The following is a 20,452-nucleotide window of genomic DNA, read 5'->3' as shown; positions in this document are numbered from 1 at the left end:
TTTAAATTTTCTACAACTTGCAGTGATCCTTCGTTGCATGTTTAGTCCCTCAGCAAAGGTGACTGTCATTTCTTAATCAGTTGCCTTCTAATGAAGCACAGTTGCCATGTCCAGTTGTGCTGAAGGCAACTGCTGAGCTCCACAAAGATGGCTGTCCTGGAGCTAAAACCTTCTTTCTGGAGCATGACATGATAGACTGGATAATGAAATACACTGTTGTCTGATGCAAATTCGTAATTAAGTTTCCTCCCCAAACATTACACCTGTGCACATTTGTCAGTAGTGAGCATCAGCTAATGTTCCTGACACTATAATTAAAGTTTTGTGTTGGACTGAGGGAGACAGATGTGTTGTGTGTAGCCTGAATGCTTATCAGCTCCAGGAAGGAGAGGGTGGGAGTTTAAGTGCTGCTCAGAGATGTCAAATAATTCTGCATTTTCCTTCTTGCCAGGGTTTTCACTGTGGGGGAATTTGTGTAATTCAGTTTGACTTGTTTTCTTTTAAGCAAACATGTCATTTTCGGGTTTGAAACAAATTCCAGAGCTAGATGACTCCCTCCGTTTTCTTTTGGATCAAAAATCACATAGTCTGTGCCTGCCTGAAGAGGTAGAGTGGAGAGAAGGAAAGGAACTATATAATGTACAAGACTGTTTTGCCAAGGCATGTAACTTGGTGTATGTCAGATGATAAGCAGCAAAACTGAAGGGCAGAGGCATCACAAATATTATTGGATGCTTTCTGGGGGCCTCCTTTGCAGAGAATTAAAATTCTTTCTGGATATCTATGATTTGGATTCTTTTAGAAAAGTATTTTACCTGGGAACATTAATTCCAGTTTCACCAGTTCATTCAGAGAGACACTGAAGCTTTGGTGTCTGGTCCTGGCAGAACAGGATGAAATGGCCCCAGTCTGAGTGCCCATGTGGCATTTATGATTTATGTCCTAAGCAACTGGAGTTGTGTAAACAAACCAGATATTTCCTCCCAGGGTTTTTCTAATGTTTTTTTCTGTGTATTTTTAAAAACAGGTTAGAGAGAACACCTTTCGCAACTTCCATAGCTCAGCTATCCCTTACAGCATTTATCTTAATGGCACAAAAGCTGGCACTTTAAAGAATCCAGGCAGCAAAAGACCTGAACCCTCTTGTCAAAAGCAGTTTGTGGTTCCGAGTGCTGAAACCTGATGTGGGACATGAGCACTGTTGGGAAGCCTGCCCTGTTCAGTTGAACAGCTCCAAGAACCACCTGTTTCTGGAAGTGCCTGCTGAACTGGGTGGGAATGTTAACCCTTTGTGTTTGCAGATGATGAAAGCCATGAACAAATCCAACGAGCACGTGCTGGCGGGGGGTGCCTGCTTCAATGAGAAGGCCGACTCGCACCTTGTGTGTGTGCAGAACGATGATGGGAACTACCAGACACAGGCCATCAGCATCCACAACCAGCCCAGGAAGGGTGAGAGGGGCTCAGCTCTGCCTGGGTGCTGCTGTCCCAGCGCTGTGGGGCTTTGGGAATCGGTCGCAGCTGGGTTTGGTTCTGTTAGAGACAATCATTCTGAGCGCTGGCGTTACTGCTGGGCAGCTCTGTGAGTTGGACCTGCAACGTGAGGAGTAGTAACATATTGCCCCATCTGCCCTTCACCCCTTGGTGCCTTATTCCCCTTGCAGAACCCATGAGCTCAGGTGTCAGGGGCACGCTGCTTTGCAGGCTGTGTGCAGCCCACATCACACTTCTGTGGGTCAGTGGTGCTGTTCCGACTTTGCCCGAGATGTGTTTTAGCAACTTCAGAGATGAAGCAAACAGAAAATAAAGCACAGAGCAGTTCCTCCCTTGTCCCTGTGGCAATGCTGCTGGCACAGGACAGCTCAGGACTTGTAGTGCTCCAGAGGTCACGGTGTTGGAACTGGCTTAGGCAACACCTCTCCATTAATAATGAGCTGGCTTTGGCATTATTGGAGGTGCAGGTGAGGTTGTGGTTGCCTGTGCTTGACCTACACTATGTGAAAGGAAGAAGATCAGATTTAGTATGAGAGAAAGGCAAATAGGAATAACCAACAACAGCAGCAGCATTTTAATAATGCAGCTTCAGGAAACTTCTCATGTTCACCTTAATTAGACCATCTGATTTCCAGGCTATATTTTTGTTACAGTAGGCTGAAAGGCTGCAGCAGCAGTGTGATGAGAATTTAAATGTGGATATGGGGAACATTTCTGGCAAAGAAATTTATACAATCTCAAAATAAGAACAAGACAGAGGCTGACGCTGGTGTTTTGCAAGTATCCCCAGTCATTCCAGTGAGTACCCTGGCATGGGATGTCACTCAGGACTGACGGTCTTGTCTGACTTCTGTTAACTTCACGTATGGGACAAGAAGAGGGATTCCCAGCAGGAATTTCATGATGCTTAGTAGTCATTTAGGATAATTTTACTTTGTCAGATGGCTCTGAGCTGTGGCCTTGGTTGGTGGGTTGGTGTTACAGTGCAATCCATAAACAGCTCACACAGTCTTTGCCAGCTGTGTGGGAACACTTAGAAGTTAATTATGTACTTGGTCACCCAAAATTAGTAATTCTGAAATTTAGAGGTGTTTAGGCAGGGAGAGTGAGAGTGATGAAATAGGAGCATTCATTAAGCTTGACAAAAACTGTTGTCCAGTTTAGAAACAAACTGGGTGATTTGCCTTTGCATATCCAAGCCTATGATGTGCAATACAGTCACCATAATTCCAAGCAGCATTTGTCCTGATTTAGGTTAATCACCTCCCTGGCTGATAGAGCTGTGATACCTGATTCTTGTGTAAGGCATTGCTTTACAAAAGCCTCACTAACCCTCTCCTGTTGTTGTTGTTACAGTGACTGGTGCCAGCTTCTTTGTGTTCAGTGGAGCTTTAAAATCCTCTTCAGGCTACCTTGCCAAATCCAGTATAGTGGAAGGTAAGAACTGAACTGCTTCTTAAAACACACTGCTTTCCTCTTAGCACAGCTCAGCTCTGCAGCTAGCAGGGCTCTGCTCCTATGCCTTGGGTCTTGGGATCATCCTGCTGCTTCGGCTTTATCCTACTTTTTAGCAAAAAACGTCTTGTTTCCTCTAATGAGGAGGAACTTGTGCAGATGCTGTAAAACAGGGTCACAAGAAGATGAGGGTAAGATATGAAATACCTGGCTTGGGAGCCTGTAACTGGTTCACTGGTTTGGGTTGAATGAGGAAATCACGAGCCTAAGATATATGGAATGTGTAACCCACCAAGCAGAAGAGGAAACCCTGCTGAACTTCCTGTGCTACCCACTGCTCTGCAGTGTGCAGGGTTAGGAGTGTGCATTGTTTATGTGCTTGTGTGTGGGCAGATGAGAACATGACAAGTTGAGATTGTTGAGCTGGTACCTCTCTGATGTGGTTTGTTGTCAGATCACAGGAATAGAGGAGTAGCTGCTGGTGGCATATGCTGGGCTGGGAGCTGTTAGTGCCTGAGCTGCACAGCTGTGCAGTCACCTCCCTGTAGCTGGGACAGTGCAGACAGGAGTGGGTTAGGAGTTCTCCTTATGGCTTGTGGTGAGAGATGGGAGATGCCCACATGTCAGGCAGTGGGCACAGCCCCATGGAGGAGCTGTGAGTGTGCAGCCATGGCTGGGGGTCACCAGGGCTGACAGGCAGCCACCCCTCTGCCAGACACTGTGTGCAGGTCTTTGTGCCATTTCCTGGGTCTGAACTGGGGATTAGTGTGAGACAGAGGTACAGGTGGATTCAGTCTGTACATGGGGTAAACGTTTCACTTCTAAGTCATTTCTGCCCTAATTTGGTCTGGAGATGTGGTTTAGTGGTGAACATGAATGGCTGTGCTGGGTTAACGGTTGAACTCGATGATCTTGGAGGTCTTTTTCAAACATAATAATTCCATGAATCCAAAGTTCTGTATCTGTTGCCACTGGCAGGCAAGCCCTGATTTCTCAAACACTGTCACTGCTTCCAGTGCCAACGGCGGTGACAGCAGAATGGAGGGGGGTCACCTGGGGTTTCTGAGGGTGGCCTAGAGCAGGTGTCAAGTTTTGAGGCAAACTCCTGTGGCCATTGCTGTAGCTGACTTCACCTGGGAGCTGCCCTTGCCCTGACTCTTGTTTGCCTAGTCAGCACTCAGCAGAGCTGCGTTTTGGGAAGATGAGAGTTCAGAAATGGTTTTACAGAGCATTGCTGCCAATGATGCCTAAAAATGAACATTAAACCTTTGTGTTGCAAGCAGAGGAAGGATGTTTGGTTTTTTTCCTATGTAGGCTCTGTTTGATGTGGCTTATCTTGGCTTATGAGGATTTCTTGGTTCCCCAGATGGAGTGATGGTCCAGATAACTGCTGAGAACATGGACTCTTTGAGGCAGGCCTTGAGAGAAATGAAAGACTTCACCATCACTTGTGGCAAAGTGGATGCTGAAGACCCTCAGGAACACGTTCATATTCAGTGGGTAGAAGATGACAAAAACTTTAGTAAGGGGTAAGTAGAAGAGCAGTCACTTGACACTGGTGACCGATTCTGTTAAAATTTTTAATTGATCTTACAAGGCACATGAGTTTTCAAATCAATAGGAATTAAAACTCTGTGCCTCTCTTTTGAGTGATAAGATGCAATTAATTGTCATGAAAATGGAATTGAGATACCAGAGCTTTGGGGCATCAATTTAGAAAATTGCCAATGCTATGGATTTTTTGCCATTGCCAATATCCAGTTATTGGAAACCACTAATCTGTGTCCAACACTCAGTGCTGAACCCTGCACAGTGTGGTCACTTTGCTCTCTTAGAGCTTCGTTTGCATTAAGTAGAGCTGGAAATAAAATTGCTGAACATCAACAGTATCTTTGGACACTTGATACTTAAGCCAAAAGAAAGGTGGATTTGGCAGCTTAAGTATTTATGTCAGTAAAGTGCTGTTGGGATGTATTTGATATTTAAGGAAGGACTCAGCACCTAGAAAGGGTATTTCTGTAGTTTCAGGCTCTCCAGATCAGTCTTGGGTTCTGTAACCAAATCCTGGGCTGTGTAAGTCGTGTTTCAGGTATTGCTGGCCTACAGAGTTTACAAATGAACAGAAATCCAATCTGTGTGAAACTCCTCTTTGCAGTGGTAGCATCTCAGGGCCCCCAGCTCTGGAGAGCAGCTTTGTTGGAAATGAGCAGCTGGTTTGTGCACGTGACCCCGCTCAGGGGCTGCCCTGATTCCAAGGCAGTTCTCTCCTGCAGTGGGCTCTGCCCAGCTCGTGTCTTCTGCTGCATGGGAACTGACCCTTCTCCCTCCCTTTTGCAGCGTTGTGAGCCCTATTGATGGCAAATCCATGGAATCCATAACCAGCGTGAAGATATTCCATGGCTCAGAGTACAAGGCCAATGGGAAGGTCATTCGGTGGACAGAGGTGAGTCTGTCACACCCAACTGCACGTGAGCCAACAGCAGCACTGGGGCTGCAACCACAGCCTCCTCTGCCTCGGACCTGATCACCCAACTCACCAAAGTGAGAGTAGCAAATGCTCCAGAACAATCCTGTGTTGCCTTTCCTGGCTGCAAGGGCAGATGCCGTGCCAGGATACAACATCCTCCCACTGCTGTTACCCCAGCCTGTGCTGCTCTGGCCCCCTCTGCTGACAGGGGTGTGGAACGGGGGGACAAGAACAGCCCTTGGTGACTGCATTACACAAGGGAACAGCTGCTTTCATCTGCATTTGAGTTAAAAGCTGCCTTTTTACACGGAGACAAATCTTAATATAAATTGTTTTTTAAAAATGTTATTTCGAGCCACCTTCTCTGAAATGGTTCATGTTAAAATGAAAGTGCTGTGGCATCAATCACTTCAAAATGCTTGCACAGCTGATGTTTGTTACCTGTGACTCTGCTAGCACACAAATGCTGATATCAAAAGATTTCTTCAAGTGTGTCACTCTGCAGCTTGCCACCTATGTGTCCTTTTTTTTCCCAGGTCAGAGGGGCTCAAAAGAGACAAGTTCAGTGGCAACAGTAGCTCAGATCTTCAGGCTTCTGCTAAAAATGTAATGTTTCTGAAATTACCATCTGTTTAAAAGCAGTTTTTCATTAAAACTTGGTGCAATACATAGTGAATTTCCATAGTGAGGCTTTTGACCAGATCTCAGAGGACAGGACTATTTAAATCTTTCTTCTGAAGTTTTTTTATTTTTTTCCCCCCTAAGGTGCCTTGTCTTCAGGGGCTTTTGCTGGCCTTCTCTGAACAGCTCTTCTTTAAGTCTTCATTTGTAAAAGTTTAAATGGCATGTCAGTAACCCAATTTTCTAGAAAAGCCAAGTGTTATGTCTTGTGTTAACTCTTCCCTTAAGGTGTTTTTTCTTGAAAACGATGAGCAACACAACGGTCTGAGTGACCCAGCTGATCACAGCAGACTGACTGAAAACGTGGCAAAGGCTTTCTGTCTGGCTCTGTGTCCTCATCTGAAACTGCTGAAAGAAGATGGAATGACTAAGCTGGGTCTGCGCGTCACACTGGACTCAGATCAAGTAAGTCTTGAATAGGTTTGGTTTAACTGGGGGGTTGTTCCCCAAAGAGGGAATACAGCACGTTAACCAGAATGTTGAAGAAGTACCCATAGCAGATGCTAATCAGGTGGTGCTGGCGTTGTTTGGTGTTTTGGGACATCTGTTAGAGCTGGAAAGCCAGTGCCCAGCCTGAATTAGCACAGGCTTGACCCCCATATGGCACGAGCAGCACCTCCTCTGTGCTCCGAGAAGGCTCTAAAGTGGCCTTTTCACCAGCAATTCAAGACAGGAGCGTATTAAACATGCTCCTGTGTGAGCACAAACCATTACTCACAAGGTGGCTGCTCCTAAAAGATCCCACTCTGCATTTGAGGCCAAGGAATGGACAGAAGGTCCCCTGGAGGGCTCCACAGCCACAGCTCTGAGCAGAGCTGAGTCCCAAAGGACAGCTGGGCTGGGCTGGGAGCAGCTGGGCTTAGTGTCACCCAGCTCCTAAACACTGCACAGCTTAAGCTGATAATGCTGAGTGTGGGTCCTGCTGCTTCTCAGTGAGCTGCTCTGGCAAAGCAGTAGAAAGAAGATACTTCTTTTGCCCAGGCAGCCATAGGAAACAGAAGTGCAAAAACAAGTGGAAAAGCTGCTTTAGTGCCTGCACTAAGTTCAAGCACCAACTCCTCAGGCAGAGACCACAGCTGCTCCTCCCTCCCTGCCTACTGACTCACAGCCTCATGGCCCTCTTAAAACCCGCTCTTACTTTGTATTTTTTAGGTTGGTTACCAAGCTGGGAGCAATGGACAGCCACTGCCCTCTCAATACATGAATGACCTGGACAGTGCCTTAGTGCCAGTGATTCATGGAGGGGCCTGTCAGTTGAGTGAGGGGCCAGTCATAATGGAGCTCATCTTTTATATTCTGGAAAACATCTCATAAGAGGACTTCATTTTCTGTTCAGACCTGTTCCAGCAGCAGTTGTATCTGAATCATTTGCACTTTAAAACTGGAATATTAAGCTTTTGTTAACACTATTGGGGAAGGGGGGGAGGGGGGAGGGACAGTTGTTCCATAATTCTAAATCTTCTATGCATTGTCAACAACCAGAGGATCAGGGCAGCTTCTATACTACAACATGGCTATGCTATCCTTGCAGCTAATCCACTTCTGTTACTGTTTAGAAAAATGTTCATGTTTAAAGACTTACAGTCCTGTACTCTCAATGCTCAAAAGGGTGCAAAGATCACTGGGGCATAAATAAAAAGTGAAACTCCAACCTTGTAGTGTTTGTAGATGGCCATGTAAGAACCAACAGCCAAGCCCTCCATTCTGACCTCATCACAACCTTCGTGGGTATTGCAGACACTGAACAGTAACGTTTACATTATTTTGACCAGATTATTGGTTGAAATACATTTGGAGAAGCCCTTGAGAACTATGGAAGGATTCCCCAGCCATAACTCCCTTTGTCTGTGTCCAGAGGAACTGAAGGACAGGCATCTCTCCCAAGGTTCTGTGACCTGCAGTTGTGTGTGTGGAATAGGCTGGTTTACTTTGTTCCTCTAGTTACCATGAAGTCCCTCACCTCGGCAGGTTTTGTAATGTCCTAGAACAACTCTGCTCTTCTGTACCTTGTTTACAAATCTGTATGAAGCAGAGGTAACATTAGCCCTAAAGTGCAGTTATATCTCGTTCCTCCCCCCAGTAGGTCCTGCTTTCTAAAGCCAAGCACCACCCAGGGCAGCTGTGTCCCCTCCCTGCTGTTCCCGGTAGTGTAACGCCCGTGTCACGTATCCAGCTTGCACCTCATCCTGCAGCCCCTGTCAGAGCTTACCTGTGTAACAGTGTAGAGTGGCTGTTCCTGCATGTTCTGCTGAAAAAGGCTTTGTGGGCAGCTCTGAACACCTGCACTTGGCCCAGTGCTCTTAGTCTCACCTGGGAGGGCTTTGGGAAGGAAAGCAGCTGCTCATGTCTGCCAGGGCATTAAGAAGCTGGAATTGAGCATCAGCCAGAGGAAATGTGGTTCCATGTTCTTACTGTCTCCATGGAAAGCTGCTAACCAGTGGGAAGAGCTGTAAGCAGGAGAAGGGGTTTGGTTTGTTTAGCCATAGTCATGCAAAGCAGCTCTTGTGAGTCCTTCCCAGGAAGAGGGGTGAAGGTTTCTCCTCCTGTCTACAGAGGTAATTTATTTGGGAAGAGAGGTGCTAATTTATGATGAACATTTATGGTGAACATTTATGGTGTGTCAGACATTGCCTGATCCCTCCTTGTTGTCCCTTCTGGGGGAGACAGCAGGGCCTGGTTTGGTTGTGCTGTGATTGAGTAACACCAGCATCCTTTCCCAGGGAAAGGGGAGTGCAAGGCCCCTGGGAGACTGAGGCTCTAGTTTTTAAACAAATAAACACCACTGGCTGGGCAAGAGAAAAGGTAACTGCACATAGTGATGTGCACATAGCCCAATGCCTGCACAGAGTACATTTGGGAATAAATGGCTACTGCTTTTCAAAAAAAAAAGCAAAGTCTGACAAATCCAATGTTCCAAATTAGAGCTGGTACCACCCAGCCCTTGGAGAAGGCAGGCAAGGGAACTGGGGCCAACTCCACAAACAAAAGCTGGCCAGCAAGAGGTAGCCCACTCCCACACTTGAAAGGGTGTTCATCCAAGTGAAGCCTTACCTCTGGCATTGGGAGAAGGTGGCTTAATGCAGCTCGTTTAATGGTTCCTGCTGGGCAAAGCCTAAACTGTGACCCCCCCACTGCTCCTGCTGAAGTGTCTGTGCAGCCCAGCTGGGCTGAGGGCACTTGGATCCCCCTCTGCACGCTGGTCCTGCACTTTGGGTCACACAGCACTACACGGTGTAGGCACCATTCAGCACCTGGAAGAGCATTCCAGAAACTCGGAAATACTTCCTCCTAGAGCCTGCACTCCAGCTTTGCCACAGCAGCGGCTTTCCAGTCACTTTAGTTGCATTGTTATGCTCAATAATGGAGTAAAAGAGGTGAAAAATGTTTATCTTCTCTTCCTTTGCCCCAGAAGTCTTTTAGGTTTGGATTATGTTTGTGCAAAACACTATCAACTGGTGACTGACATGTTTGCTTCAACCATAGCCTTTGAAATGACCTTAATTACCATGTTGTTAAGAAATGAGTACTTGTTTAGAAAAAAATTGTACTTTTAAAATTCAGTTAGTTAACACTGCAAAAAACTGCATATTATATTTTTATTTTCAACATGTAGTTTTGTATATTAAATTTATTGAAATTAAAAACTAAACACTGTATTGTCTTCATCTGCTCAGAAGGACAGAGGCAGCACTGCCTGACCTGTCTGGACTCTGTCCTGTCTCCCAACCTGCCCTTCCAAACCCTCTGGGCAGGAGCACTCGGCTCCCAGCACAGGCACATCCTGTCCTGGCAGATCCCTGGTTTCTGTTCACTCAGAGAGATGTAAAAACACAAACAGATTTAGTACCACTTTTTGTGTGCTGATCAAAAGCATTCCTGAAAATAAGTCATGATCCAGTCTTCTACATGACAAAGAATGACTATTTTTCCCATCACCTGGAAGAATTTTAAAAGCCTATTCTTGTAAAAAGACAAGGAACATTTGGGAAGCAGCAGAGTTTAGTGTACTTTTTTTTCTTCTTCTTTTTTAAATTAAAACCTCAACAAAACAAAGGATGAAGGCACAGTACCCTTCTGTGCTGAACAAGCAGTGCAGCAAGCACGGCAGACAACTGGTAGCCAGAACAAAAATGTGGGTCTGTAAACACCTGCTGCCAAGGAGCCCTGCAGCCTTTGGAACCTCAGGTGCCAAGGGCATGCCCAGAGGAAGGACTCACACCCCTAAATTGCTGCCTGAGATCTCTCCTGTTTTAGGAAACAAAAAAAAAAACCCAACCCAAACAGGCCTGGACAGGAGAGAACAGAAAAAGCAGTAGCAGACTGTTCGCTGAACCGCAGCAGCTGCTCGGACACTTGGAAAAAGGAATTCTGGTGAAAGTCTTACCTGTGACTTGACCAAAAAGCTCTTGCACTGTCTCAGGGAATTCTTAAGGGGCTAAACTTCTCCCACAGCACTCTGCATAGTTAATGTAACATTCGTCCTGGTGCTACATTAGTAGTCCCACATTAAGGCAACTCTGTCTATTTTGTGTAGACTGGTCCCAAGCCCTGCAGCAGCACTTCCCAGAGCCTCCCGTTTGCCTTGAGGGTATTAATAAGCACTATGGCTGTTACCAAAATAGACATTAGGTTCAGTAGTGCATTCTTTAACATCTTTGGTGCTTGCAGCTTAGCAGCATCTTCTACGTTCCTTCAGCCCACGGCTTCTGACATTCCAATGGATCTGGGGAAAAAAAACACACAAAACCCATCAAAATTAGTTGCTGCAGTATATAACAGATGGTCACAACTCAAGGTGACATTACATGTAAAATGCTGACATGAAGGTTCTGGATGGTCAACTAGAAAAATCAATGGAGCAAAATTATTAAGCTTCAGTGATGGAAAGTGTTTCGGCACAAGGCCAAGTTGTTACTTCAGGTAACACGTCCCTCAGCTGACTGAGGCTCACAGGACCTTCCCCACCTCCTTGGCTGAGAGGAAACCACTAAAAGAGTCCCTTTGGTGCCCAAATTCAGACTCATGCACTGAAACAAGACCTCTCAACCTGTCCAATTCAACAGCATTTGGAAGCAAAGCTGTGGCAAACAGGTGATGTCACCCTGAAGCTGATGAATATTCACTTAACTCCCATTTATAACCACAAACCAAAATGCGCTAAGGAAGAGGGAACACAGAGGCTTTGGGAGATCAAGCAAAGGAAGACAGATCACTTATCAATCTTATTTTGTAAGTATTATTCTAAGTAAAGGTGACACCAGAAGCTGTCCCTGTATTTCAAGTGATTGTGAAGCATCTTTGAGATATAAACTAATCAGAGGTTCTGTAACCTCATTTGTGAAATTATGTCAACTCCCCACCACAAATACAAAGAGGAATGGTATTGAAGCCAGAGCTGTGTAATTAGGTCAATGTCAACACGAGACATTATTCAAGCAGAGTTTATCTGTAGCCCTGTCAGGTCCCGCCCAGACCCCCTTTGGAGCAGCGTTTGTACCTCACACAGAACTAATGCTCCAGGACCAGCCAGTTTTCTGTAACTGTTTGAAGATCTTGACCACTGAGGGGCTCCCTGAGTCTCACTTTTACCTCCAGTTTCCCACCAGTGGGCTTCCTGCCATCAAAAATCTGGAAGAACCACAAAAAGAAGGAGCAGTTAGTGCACATATGAATTACAATGTCAGAGTGCAGAGCCTCAGGCATCCTTGAATGTATCTGCCCATGATCCAAAGGTGACAGAGATCACCTGCAGGGATCAGCTGCAGTGCTGGGAGGAGTCACAGCCATGAGATTCCTTGGATAATAATTCAGCAGAGCAGGTCTCCCCACATCCCAGGCAAGGTACCAACTCATCTGATACAAAACTGCCCACTGTACACACACAGTTATCCAAATATTCATTTCCCTTTCGTGTTTAAATGTTAAGTAGAAGAAGACACCTCACCCCCAAAACATACCTCAATGATCTCTCTAACTTCACATTCTGATTCCAGCTTGTCCAGTTTCAAGTGTGCTGTCCCCACCTGCTTGTCACTCCTGAAAAAGGACCTGTTCCAAAGAAACCTTCCTTAGTGAAGGGAAAGGATTGTCAGGACATTAAAGAGAAAACAAGCCCAGAGTCATCACTATTTGCTCCATAACCACATCCAGGAAGGCTGGGCAGGACATGCTACAAACCTGGGGGCAAGAGGCAAACCCATAACACACCAGACTACAAGGCACAAGATAAGGAAACACTCATTTGTTAATTATTCTCCTGCAGCCAAGTTAAAGATGAGGACAGCAGTGAAGAAGAACAACCCACTAAACCAGCACTTGGAGTGGCAGCAGCTTCTGTCCCTGCACTGGGAGACAGGGAAGACAAGCCCAGCAGCCAGGACAGGGCAATGCTCTGCTACAGGACAGGGCTGTTTAATGGGACAGGCTGAAGGACTTCCCAAGAAGGGAATCTCTCAGCAAAACAAACATTTCACAGGCACCTGCTGCTTTTGGCACAGTACTTTTAGGGAAAAGTCACATGAATCATTCTGTTTCATCTTGATAAATCAAAACATTTTCAACAAGTAGGAACATTTCAGCTATTGGTTTGATCCACCTTCACACTGGTAGTTTAACAGTCAAAAACTATCACTACAGAGTCTGGAGGCAGGAAAGACAACTGACCATGCCTGCTCTGTTTTAGATAGGAAATCTGCCCATAATTCAGAATATTCCTTTTTTTATCCACCCTGTTGAAGAAAAAACCAGGCAAGCAAACCAACATACAAAAAACCTCCCAAAACACCCACCCTTCTTCCTTTATCATCAAGAGATATTAAGATATTATCAAGCAAGAATTGACATTTGCAATAGAATCTCCATAGATTTTTATATGGAGCCTCATGATCACATCACTGGTGGCAACAGAAGACTGAGACTCTCCATCGATGAGAGCTGACTCACAAAATCATTTAGGGAAGTTCAGACTTCATTAGCTCACATGCTGAATACTTCCTTTACTTCACAAGCACCTTAAAATGAGGGATTACATAACTGTATTGCAGTGTGTGGGGCACTTTGCTCAAAACTTAGAGGATCAGCAATTCTTGCTGAATTTTTTAAAGCATTTTTTCTTTTTAGAATTCAAGAAACAATGAAGACTGGTTCATCCCTGATCAATTCCAGGGGGTTTAAAGTGAAGAATGAGAACTTGCTCTAGGCTATGGCTTCAGAAACAGCTCTGGGGAAATCTCCTTTTATCTTCAGAAGCTTTTAGGAGAGGCTCAAGGAGAGACTTTTCTTTTGGAAAAATACATTGCTGGGTTTTTACTTGAAAGTGTTGTTAAACTGAAGTTTAATATATATGACCTGAAACAAGTCTCCTTTGCTCACTGAGCACAAATAATTCTTGGGAGATGGTCAAAGAGCTATCAGAGACCCCAGAGCTACAACATCTACAAAGGCCTTTCTGAAAGTATTCTCGTTTGTAGTCTTAGAGAAAGGCAGGGAGCAGAAAGTCCTTAGGAAAAAGCCTGGATCACTTCATCCTCCCAAGGAGATGGTTGGGGAAAGGTGATTAAAAAACATTTTAAACAAATGTAAACACTTCACAGCAAAGGAGATCCTGAACAGAGAGAGTGGAGCAGTCAGGACTGACAGAAAAAAAAAGTAAGAAAATCAGCTTTTCTCTCTTCAACAGAGATGCAAAGGGATGATCTGGAGTAAAACAATAGGACTTCAGCTCACAAATTAAAACATCTACAACTTAAAAATCATCTTGGAGAACCTACAGAAACAAAGAACGGCACAAAAAGCCACTGAGACAACACCAGGTTATCCAACATCCCAGCCCAGTCATGGATCACAACCAACTCAGGGATTAGGGAATACAGGCCACTCTGATTTTGAGTAACCCAGTTATGAGCCTGGAGAGAGGATGATTTCCCTGAACTATCCACTGTTAACATCCACCTCATTGTCCTGCTCCCTAAGATGAGGGCAGTCTCAAGACAGTCTAACAGCCTGAGAACAGTGCTGGGGAAACACTGCAAGATCCAGTGAATGAAACAATATAACTACAAAACCAGAACACTAGTTCTGCCATCATCTGTCATCTGCTTTACTGCTGTTCATATTTTGCTGCCACTTGTATGTCAATGTTCTGTCAGTTATCCCATGGAACATTTACATTTTCTAATCCTGATGACTAAAAAAAAAAAACTGGATAAGAATCAAAACAATTGGAAGTAGATCATTGCCTTCTCCATCTCATCAATTCCTCTTAACACATTAATCCTCAACTCCTCTGTCAGTTATGAATCAGCTTCACTGAACTTGTGCCTTTTTTTCACCCCCACAGGGGAAGCTACAGAGCTCAGGCACGTTTTGAAAGTTCTCAGACATGAGAACCAGCCAACTCTTTATTGCCAGCTTAGAGACTGTGTTGCACAAAGTTCAGCTCCAACACCCTTTCCAGCTGTTCCTAGAGCAGCAGTGAGGGGGAAGCAAACCAAGGACTTACCCTTTGTGAAATACTTCGAATTTAATCCCTTTGGACCGAATCGCTCGGCGGAAGCCGCGGTGATTCCGGTTGATGTTCAACTTGAACAGCTGGTTGTATTCTGCAGTTCAGGGAAAGAGAAACGAGAGAAAGCTGGGAATGTGCAGTGCTCTGTTATATGCACTCCTCAGACTCTGATCTCAGTTTGGTCCATCTGTGAGAGACATTTCACACCACATGAACTCCTCCTCAGGAGCCTCTTCCAGTCATTCCCAAGGTGTGTCCCTGTGCTGCAGCTCACCTGGCACCCCCATGTTACAGCAAGTTACTGGAGAGTCAAAACTGGGAAATTTAGGTTTTTCAGCAAATAAATAGAGTGTCTGTGGATAAAAAAAAGGTACTAAATAATAAGGAAAAGGAACAGTAAGGTTGGAATGACTGGGAAGGGGTGTTTTGATTATGTAATTAATACTGTTTCAGCATCAAATTCATTAATGAGTGTGGCAAGAACTGTGCCACCTTTTGATCAGAAAGGTTCACAAGATTGTACGACTAATGCTCCAAGACTTATCTGCTCTGCTACCCAGGAAAAACCACCTGTGCCTGCCAGCCTGGAAACCCCAAACACTACCAAGGGGCTGCTCAGCCAGTGCAGAGCAAGTTCCTGGAAGATCTGGAACACAGCTCTCAGTGTCAGACCTTCAGGACTTCTAATCTTAACAGAAAATATATATAAACTCAAAAGATATATATCTATATATGTATCTCTTTTGAGATAAAATCGTAACTAGTAATTTAGATAGTGAATTCAAAGTTGTTCTGATACTAAATGGTTGCTCACTGCAAGAATTGGAAAAAAATAATAGAGCAATAAAATCAACTCAAGAGTGCAAGAGGATTAATTCTAAAAGGCATGATGAGTCTAATACCTGTACTCCATGGCAAGGCCAAAGGGGGATTTTCAAAAGGTACAAGGGAAGTGTTTTTGTTGGTTTCAAGACACGCTGTCTTTAAAAAAAAAAATCACCTCTTTCTGCAATGATGCTTTGTCAGGTTTAGAAACATCAGCTGATCAGCCAAAATCATGACAGAACTGGCACTATCAAGTCTGACTGAAAAATATCTGATCCATGGAGATGTTAAAATTAATCATTTAACTTATTTAATAAATAAAATTTATTTATCTGGCCCATCTGCCAGCAGAGTTGACAGCAACAGCTGGAGCACGACTGGTAACTCCATGATTTCACTAATCCAGGACACAATAACCACCACCAATGTTGGGATGAGGGTGAAAAAATGGCCAGTGCAGCTGGACTTCACCCTACAACAAACCCTTTATAAGAAAGAAGAACACAGGTGGTGGCAGGCCCTCTGGGCTGAGTCACAGGATGAGACCAGCCTGTACTCTCCAGGAGTTCTTAAGGTACAATGTTTTTCTCACTGTTCCAAAAAAAAAAGTACTCACCTGGAGAATTGTTATTGTTAATTACAGGTGTTTTACTCTTTTGAGGTTGTTCCTATTAAAAAAAGAGACACACATTACATAAATCCATCAGTTATTGTTTTAAAATACAGAGTAGTGACCACTTTTATTATCAGCTCTACTTTATGCCTATACAAGAAACATGAGGTTTTAGGGGGTTATCTGAACGATAAGAAGAGATTTGGTACATTCAAGACTAAAATATTTGGATTTCATTGTGGTAACAAGTATAGCACTATATAAAGAATAAGCCAAAACATTACATTAAATATAAGAGCCCCAGATAAGTTAAATGGTCACAGTCAATTCAGTGCAGTCCCCATGAAGTCCCTGAGTGTGGCTGTTACACTCCATGACAAACTGTGCACGTTCCACGACACCGTAATTCTGGTCCTCCTGCATTAGCTGGAATAATAAGCTACACAAGGAATTCATCACAAATCATTCAGGGAATTGCCCTACTATTATTTTGCCTGACAATCAATCTGCCACCAAAATGAATTAACTTTTAACCTAAAGCAGAGTACAAACTAAATCTCTGGGGAATGAACAAGGACAATGTGACCTAATTATTGCAGCTACTTTGCAAAACTGATTTCAGCTATGAAGGAGAAAGGTGGTGTATTTGACTTTTGGCTAAGCAGCAGAGATCTGCTTTTCTTTAAGCAAAGGAAAATAGATTAAAAGCAACTATGCCGATTCTTACTTATTTCACAGAAAATTATTCACATAGATCAATTCTGTTTCCAGCCAGCCTGATGAGGTGACTCCTTTGTTAAGGCCTTGAGTAACTCAAACTGAAACACAAACCTGCTCTGACCATCACCAATTTCCCACAGGTAATTGAATGTATTATACTGGAACTACTGCAAAATTTATTAGGAGGTAAAAGTCCAGGCTTTGCACTCTCCCAGGGCTCAGCATTGGTCCTGTAAGAGCAAGGTTTGGTTCTGCACTACACAGAAAGCAGCAAAGCCCCAGCACTTCTACTGACAGTAAGACTAGTCAGCCCCTCCTCAGGTGCCCTCCCAGTTCTAAGGTTTGAGTATTTTTCAGACCAGAGACTGTTTTCAAAGGTGAAGGGAAGACACTGGGGAATTCCAAGGAAAGAAGTGATATATATGTGTATAGATATTTTTATATATGTACACATACATACATGCACACACACACAGGTATTAATTACTAAGGCCAAGAAACTTGTATGGCCCAAGTCCTTTCTCCAGATACTCACATTTATATTTGATAATTAAATCCCCAGGAGCCACATGCTTTTATTTGATGACAATGACTAACCCTTTCAATCCATTTCTCTAATTAGAAGAGATGCCCCAAAGCAATGCCTTTAGAAGGGACTCAGAGGCAGATCACACCTGAGGTGGCCCCTCTCCCCTGTAACATCACCTGCAGAAACAGATTCAGTAGTTCTGTTCCCTAGAAAAACAAATCTGCTTTGAAGGTAATTCCAGGCAGGATGCCTACGAGTGTCTTCCCTTTCCCTGGAGCCCCCAAAGGCTCCTGCAGTGGCAGGGGTGAGGAACAGCAGAGCCAGGACACACTCACCGCACTTGGGTACTGGAATTCAAACTTCACAAAGGCATCCAGATCTCTGGGGGACACACCTGAGGGAGACAAAGCCAACCCAAACAGCCAATACAGGGATTGCCATTGCATCTGGAATGCTGAGCAGGATTTTCAAGAGCACATAACTGGCTTTCAGCAGCACTCATGTCCTGTCTCTTGGCAACTGAAAAATCCACCCATCAAACCCAAATCCATAGAAAGCTGGCATCCAAAGGAAAACACCTGCTTTTCTTTAGGCAGTCCTCAGACAGTCTAGCACAGAGGGCTCACAAGCTCCCAGAACGAGGACTAAAGGCAGTAACATTGGCAGGATCCTGTCTATTGAAGGGTCAGAACACATCAAGGTGGTGCAATCTTAAGGCAGGCACTCATAACAAAACAGGAAATAACCAGGAAACAAACTATGACCCCGTTATGAGTGAACCCAGAACAATTTTAAGTTCTCCCCTCTGTCCAGATGGAACCCAGATTCTCTGTCTGCTTTTTAAAATACTGTTAAAATTTTTTTGGGGAGGCTTGAGCCCCAAACCTGGTTATTTTGTTTTAATGAGTGTTGGCTACAAAGGTTTGACTCCTAAAGTGTCTTCAAGATAGAGAAATCTCATTCCCCACTACTTCCCTCACCTACTCAGAGGAAAGAGCCCCCCTGCCCTTTCGAGTACACACCTGGAGGAGCTGGTAGGTTTATCCCCCTGACAATAAGAAGGTGCATTTCTGTGCTGTTGAGCTCAGAAAATATCCTGTGAATAAACAAAAAAAGCATAATCACCCCATAGCCATCACCTGATCCACTACCAACTAGGATGCCATAGGTATTTGGCAGACCTTTTTCAACAGTGCACTCCTACAGAAATCACCTTCACAAAATACAACAGAGCAAGGAAAGAACACAAACAGAGCTAAAAATATCTCTCAGGCATGCCAGGAACAAAGCCCAAAAGGCAACAGCATTGAGGGAGAAATACAGAGGATGGAGGAGTGGCTGAAGTAACAGAATGTAAGAGATGAAGCTGGAGGTATTTTGAAAACAACCCACAAGAGAAGTTAGAGAAAACTTCTTTGTATTTAAGTTGATGAGAGTATCCTTTCCTAACCCTGAGTGCCATCTGAGTTTGCTGAAGCCCACAATTCCCTAAACAAGAGTGAAAGACCAGAAAAGTCATTCCAGCCTGCCTGAGAAATCCTTTTGGTTTTCCACACCTTATCATTTTAAAGGTTCTTTCCTCAAAGTGATGGCTTGGAGGATCCATTCCTTGTGCTCGTGCAAGCTGGAGGATTTCCATGTCCTTTTTACAGCCTTGTGCCAGTTTCTCAAACCTATAGAAAAGGGAAAAAAAACCCAATAAAAAAGCTACACCCACTCTGGGACATGGAACAGCATTCTGCCAGATACAGGCCCCAAAATAATCCCAGGCCAGAGCTCTGAGAGCATCCTGGAGGTGCAGGAGCCATAGTTACTGACTCTTTCACACAAGGAGAAGCTTTCCAACCCAATCCCCAGCATCTTTCGGGGTCAGGCAGAGTCAAGCCTGAAGTGACATTGTGGCATGACTAAAAGCAGTCACTGGGTCTTACCGAGTTGTTTCTGCTACGTTTCCCAGATGCATGAATTGCTTGGAATACTGCAAACACCTCTGAAACACAAACAGAACCAAACAAACACAGATGCACTCACAGTGAGCCTCACACACAGATTCATGATTGGAAGAGGGTTTTGAGGTTCATGACAACCTAATTTAAGAAAAGCCAAGAGTTCTCCCAAGTCACTCAAAAATATCCACCACTCCATCCTTCAATCCCAAAGCTGAGCACAGCATTTCTTTGAGCTGTTCTCCCTATTACTTTTTAATCACTTGATTTGTAGATATGAGGCTCAGCCAAGGACTAGTCTTAATCATTCAAAAAACTATTTTCAAACTTGAGCACTCATATTTAACATTGATAATTTGATAGTCCCAAGCCTTCAAGCACATCCTCAGGCTTCAAATAATAAGAGAATCCAAGTCTGAAAATTCTCCTTTTTAGGACACACAAAACCATAAGTATTTTAAAAGAAAAACAAAAGACTCCACAGAAACAATGACGATATTATTATATTAATAAACCCCAGAGAAATGTACAAAAGAAACCCCAAAACATTTATTAAAAAAGAGTAAATGGTCACCTCATGTTGGTCCTTCAGCAATTTTACAAGCTGTGCATATACTTCATCTGCTTTTTGAGACAGTCTGACATCTTCATGGTGCACGAAGATAAAATCGCCCTCATCATCTGTAGGGGGTGACGGCAGCTGCAACACAAGAACATCACATTGCAGAGCTCTTATAGGGCAAAGTAAGCACTTACACGTCCAAGAATATGAAAAACAGCAGAATATTACCAGTGCTACTAACCTTGGAAATGTCTACAGGTTTGCCATGTTTGGCTTGTTCAATCTTTAGGTCGAGGCCCTTCGCTGTTCTGAGATATGTCTTTGCCTGTTCCAGGTTATTTTCCCTCTTTGCTTTGATGGCCGCCTTCAGGTATTGTTTCTTCCTGTTCTCCAAGAATTCCAGCTGTTCCCTGACTGAAAAACAGTTGTACAGAAATCCTCACTCATCTGACACTGGCAATGCCCCTGAAACAGGTTTCCTGTGTTCAGTCTGTAGCCAGGAAAAGTACAGTGAAAGTACAGATATCAAAGCACAATATCAAATATCAAAGTACAGATATCCTTACAGAATGCAATGAGGAAATGCCCTTATTGCAATGTCCTTTGCAATAAGGACATTTCCTCATTGCACTCTACTGTTTCTTGGACACTTTC

General features: G+C 44.1%; 2 protein-coding genes and 1 long non-coding RNA gene across 3 annotated transcripts in view; 1 reads left to right on the top strand and 2 right to left on the bottom strand.

Annotated features, from left to right (window-relative positions):
- ZFYVE9 (zinc finger FYVE-type containing 9) overlaps positions 1–9,746 on the top strand; it is a 57,076-nt gene extending 47,330 nt beyond the window's left edge. The window contains exons 14-19 of the mRNA XM_027683031.1: positions 1,302–1,452; positions 2,851–2,931; positions 4,316–4,478; positions 5,287–5,392; positions 6,326–6,502; positions 7,250–9,746. Of these exons, the coding sequence (XP_027538832.1) occupies positions 1,302–1,452; positions 2,851–2,931; positions 4,316–4,478; positions 5,287–5,392; positions 6,326–6,502; positions 7,250–7,411 (840 nt within the window). The 3' untranslated portion in view covers positions 7,412–9,746. The remainder of the gene's footprint in view (positions 1–1,301; positions 1,453–2,850; positions 2,932–4,315; positions 4,479–5,286; positions 5,393–6,325; positions 6,503–7,249) is intronic.
- LOC113967455 lies at positions 1,743–5,907 on the bottom strand. The gene is made up of 3 exons (XR_003534172.1): positions 5,413–5,907; positions 5,093–5,094; positions 1,743–1,754 (listed from the first exon to the last, which is right to left on the bottom strand). It is a non-coding gene; the product is annotated as an uncharacterized LOC113967455 (long non-coding RNA).
- Positions 9,747–9,884: 138 nt separating the features above from the next.
- CC2D1B (coiled-coil and C2 domain containing 1B) overlaps positions 9,885–20,452 on the bottom strand; it is a 28,429-nt gene continuing 17,861 nt past the window's right edge. Inside the window, exons 15-25 of the mRNA XM_027683032.1 lie at positions 20,040–20,212; positions 19,811–19,936; positions 19,222–19,280; positions 18,847–18,963; positions 18,313–18,386; positions 17,626–17,684; positions 16,045–16,096; positions 14,598–14,697; positions 12,055–12,145; positions 11,595–11,725; positions 9,885–10,820 (exon numbers count right to left, since the gene is read on the bottom strand). Of these exons, the coding sequence (XP_027538833.1) occupies positions 11,606–11,725; positions 12,055–12,145; positions 14,598–14,697; positions 16,045–16,096; positions 17,626–17,684; positions 18,313–18,386; positions 18,847–18,963; positions 19,222–19,280; positions 19,811–19,936; positions 20,040–20,212 (971 nt within the window). The 3' untranslated portion in view covers positions 9,885–10,820; positions 11,595–11,605. The remainder of the gene's footprint in view (positions 10,821–11,594; positions 11,726–12,054; positions 12,146–14,597; positions 14,698–16,044; positions 16,097–17,625; positions 17,685–18,312; positions 18,387–18,846; positions 18,964–19,221; positions 19,281–19,810; positions 19,937–20,039; positions 20,213–20,452) is intronic.

Source organism: Neopelma chrysocephalum, unplaced genomic scaffold, assembly GCF_003984885.1.
Source record: "Neopelma chrysocephalum unplaced genomic scaffold, ASM398488v2 Primary Assembly neopelma1_64, whole genome shotgun sequence".
Classification (NCBI taxonomy): domain Eukaryota; kingdom Metazoa; phylum Chordata; class Aves; order Passeriformes; family Pipridae; genus Neopelma; species Neopelma chrysocephalum.
Note: the sequence above shows the minus strand (reverse complement) of the source record. Positions and strands in the feature narration are given on the sequence as shown.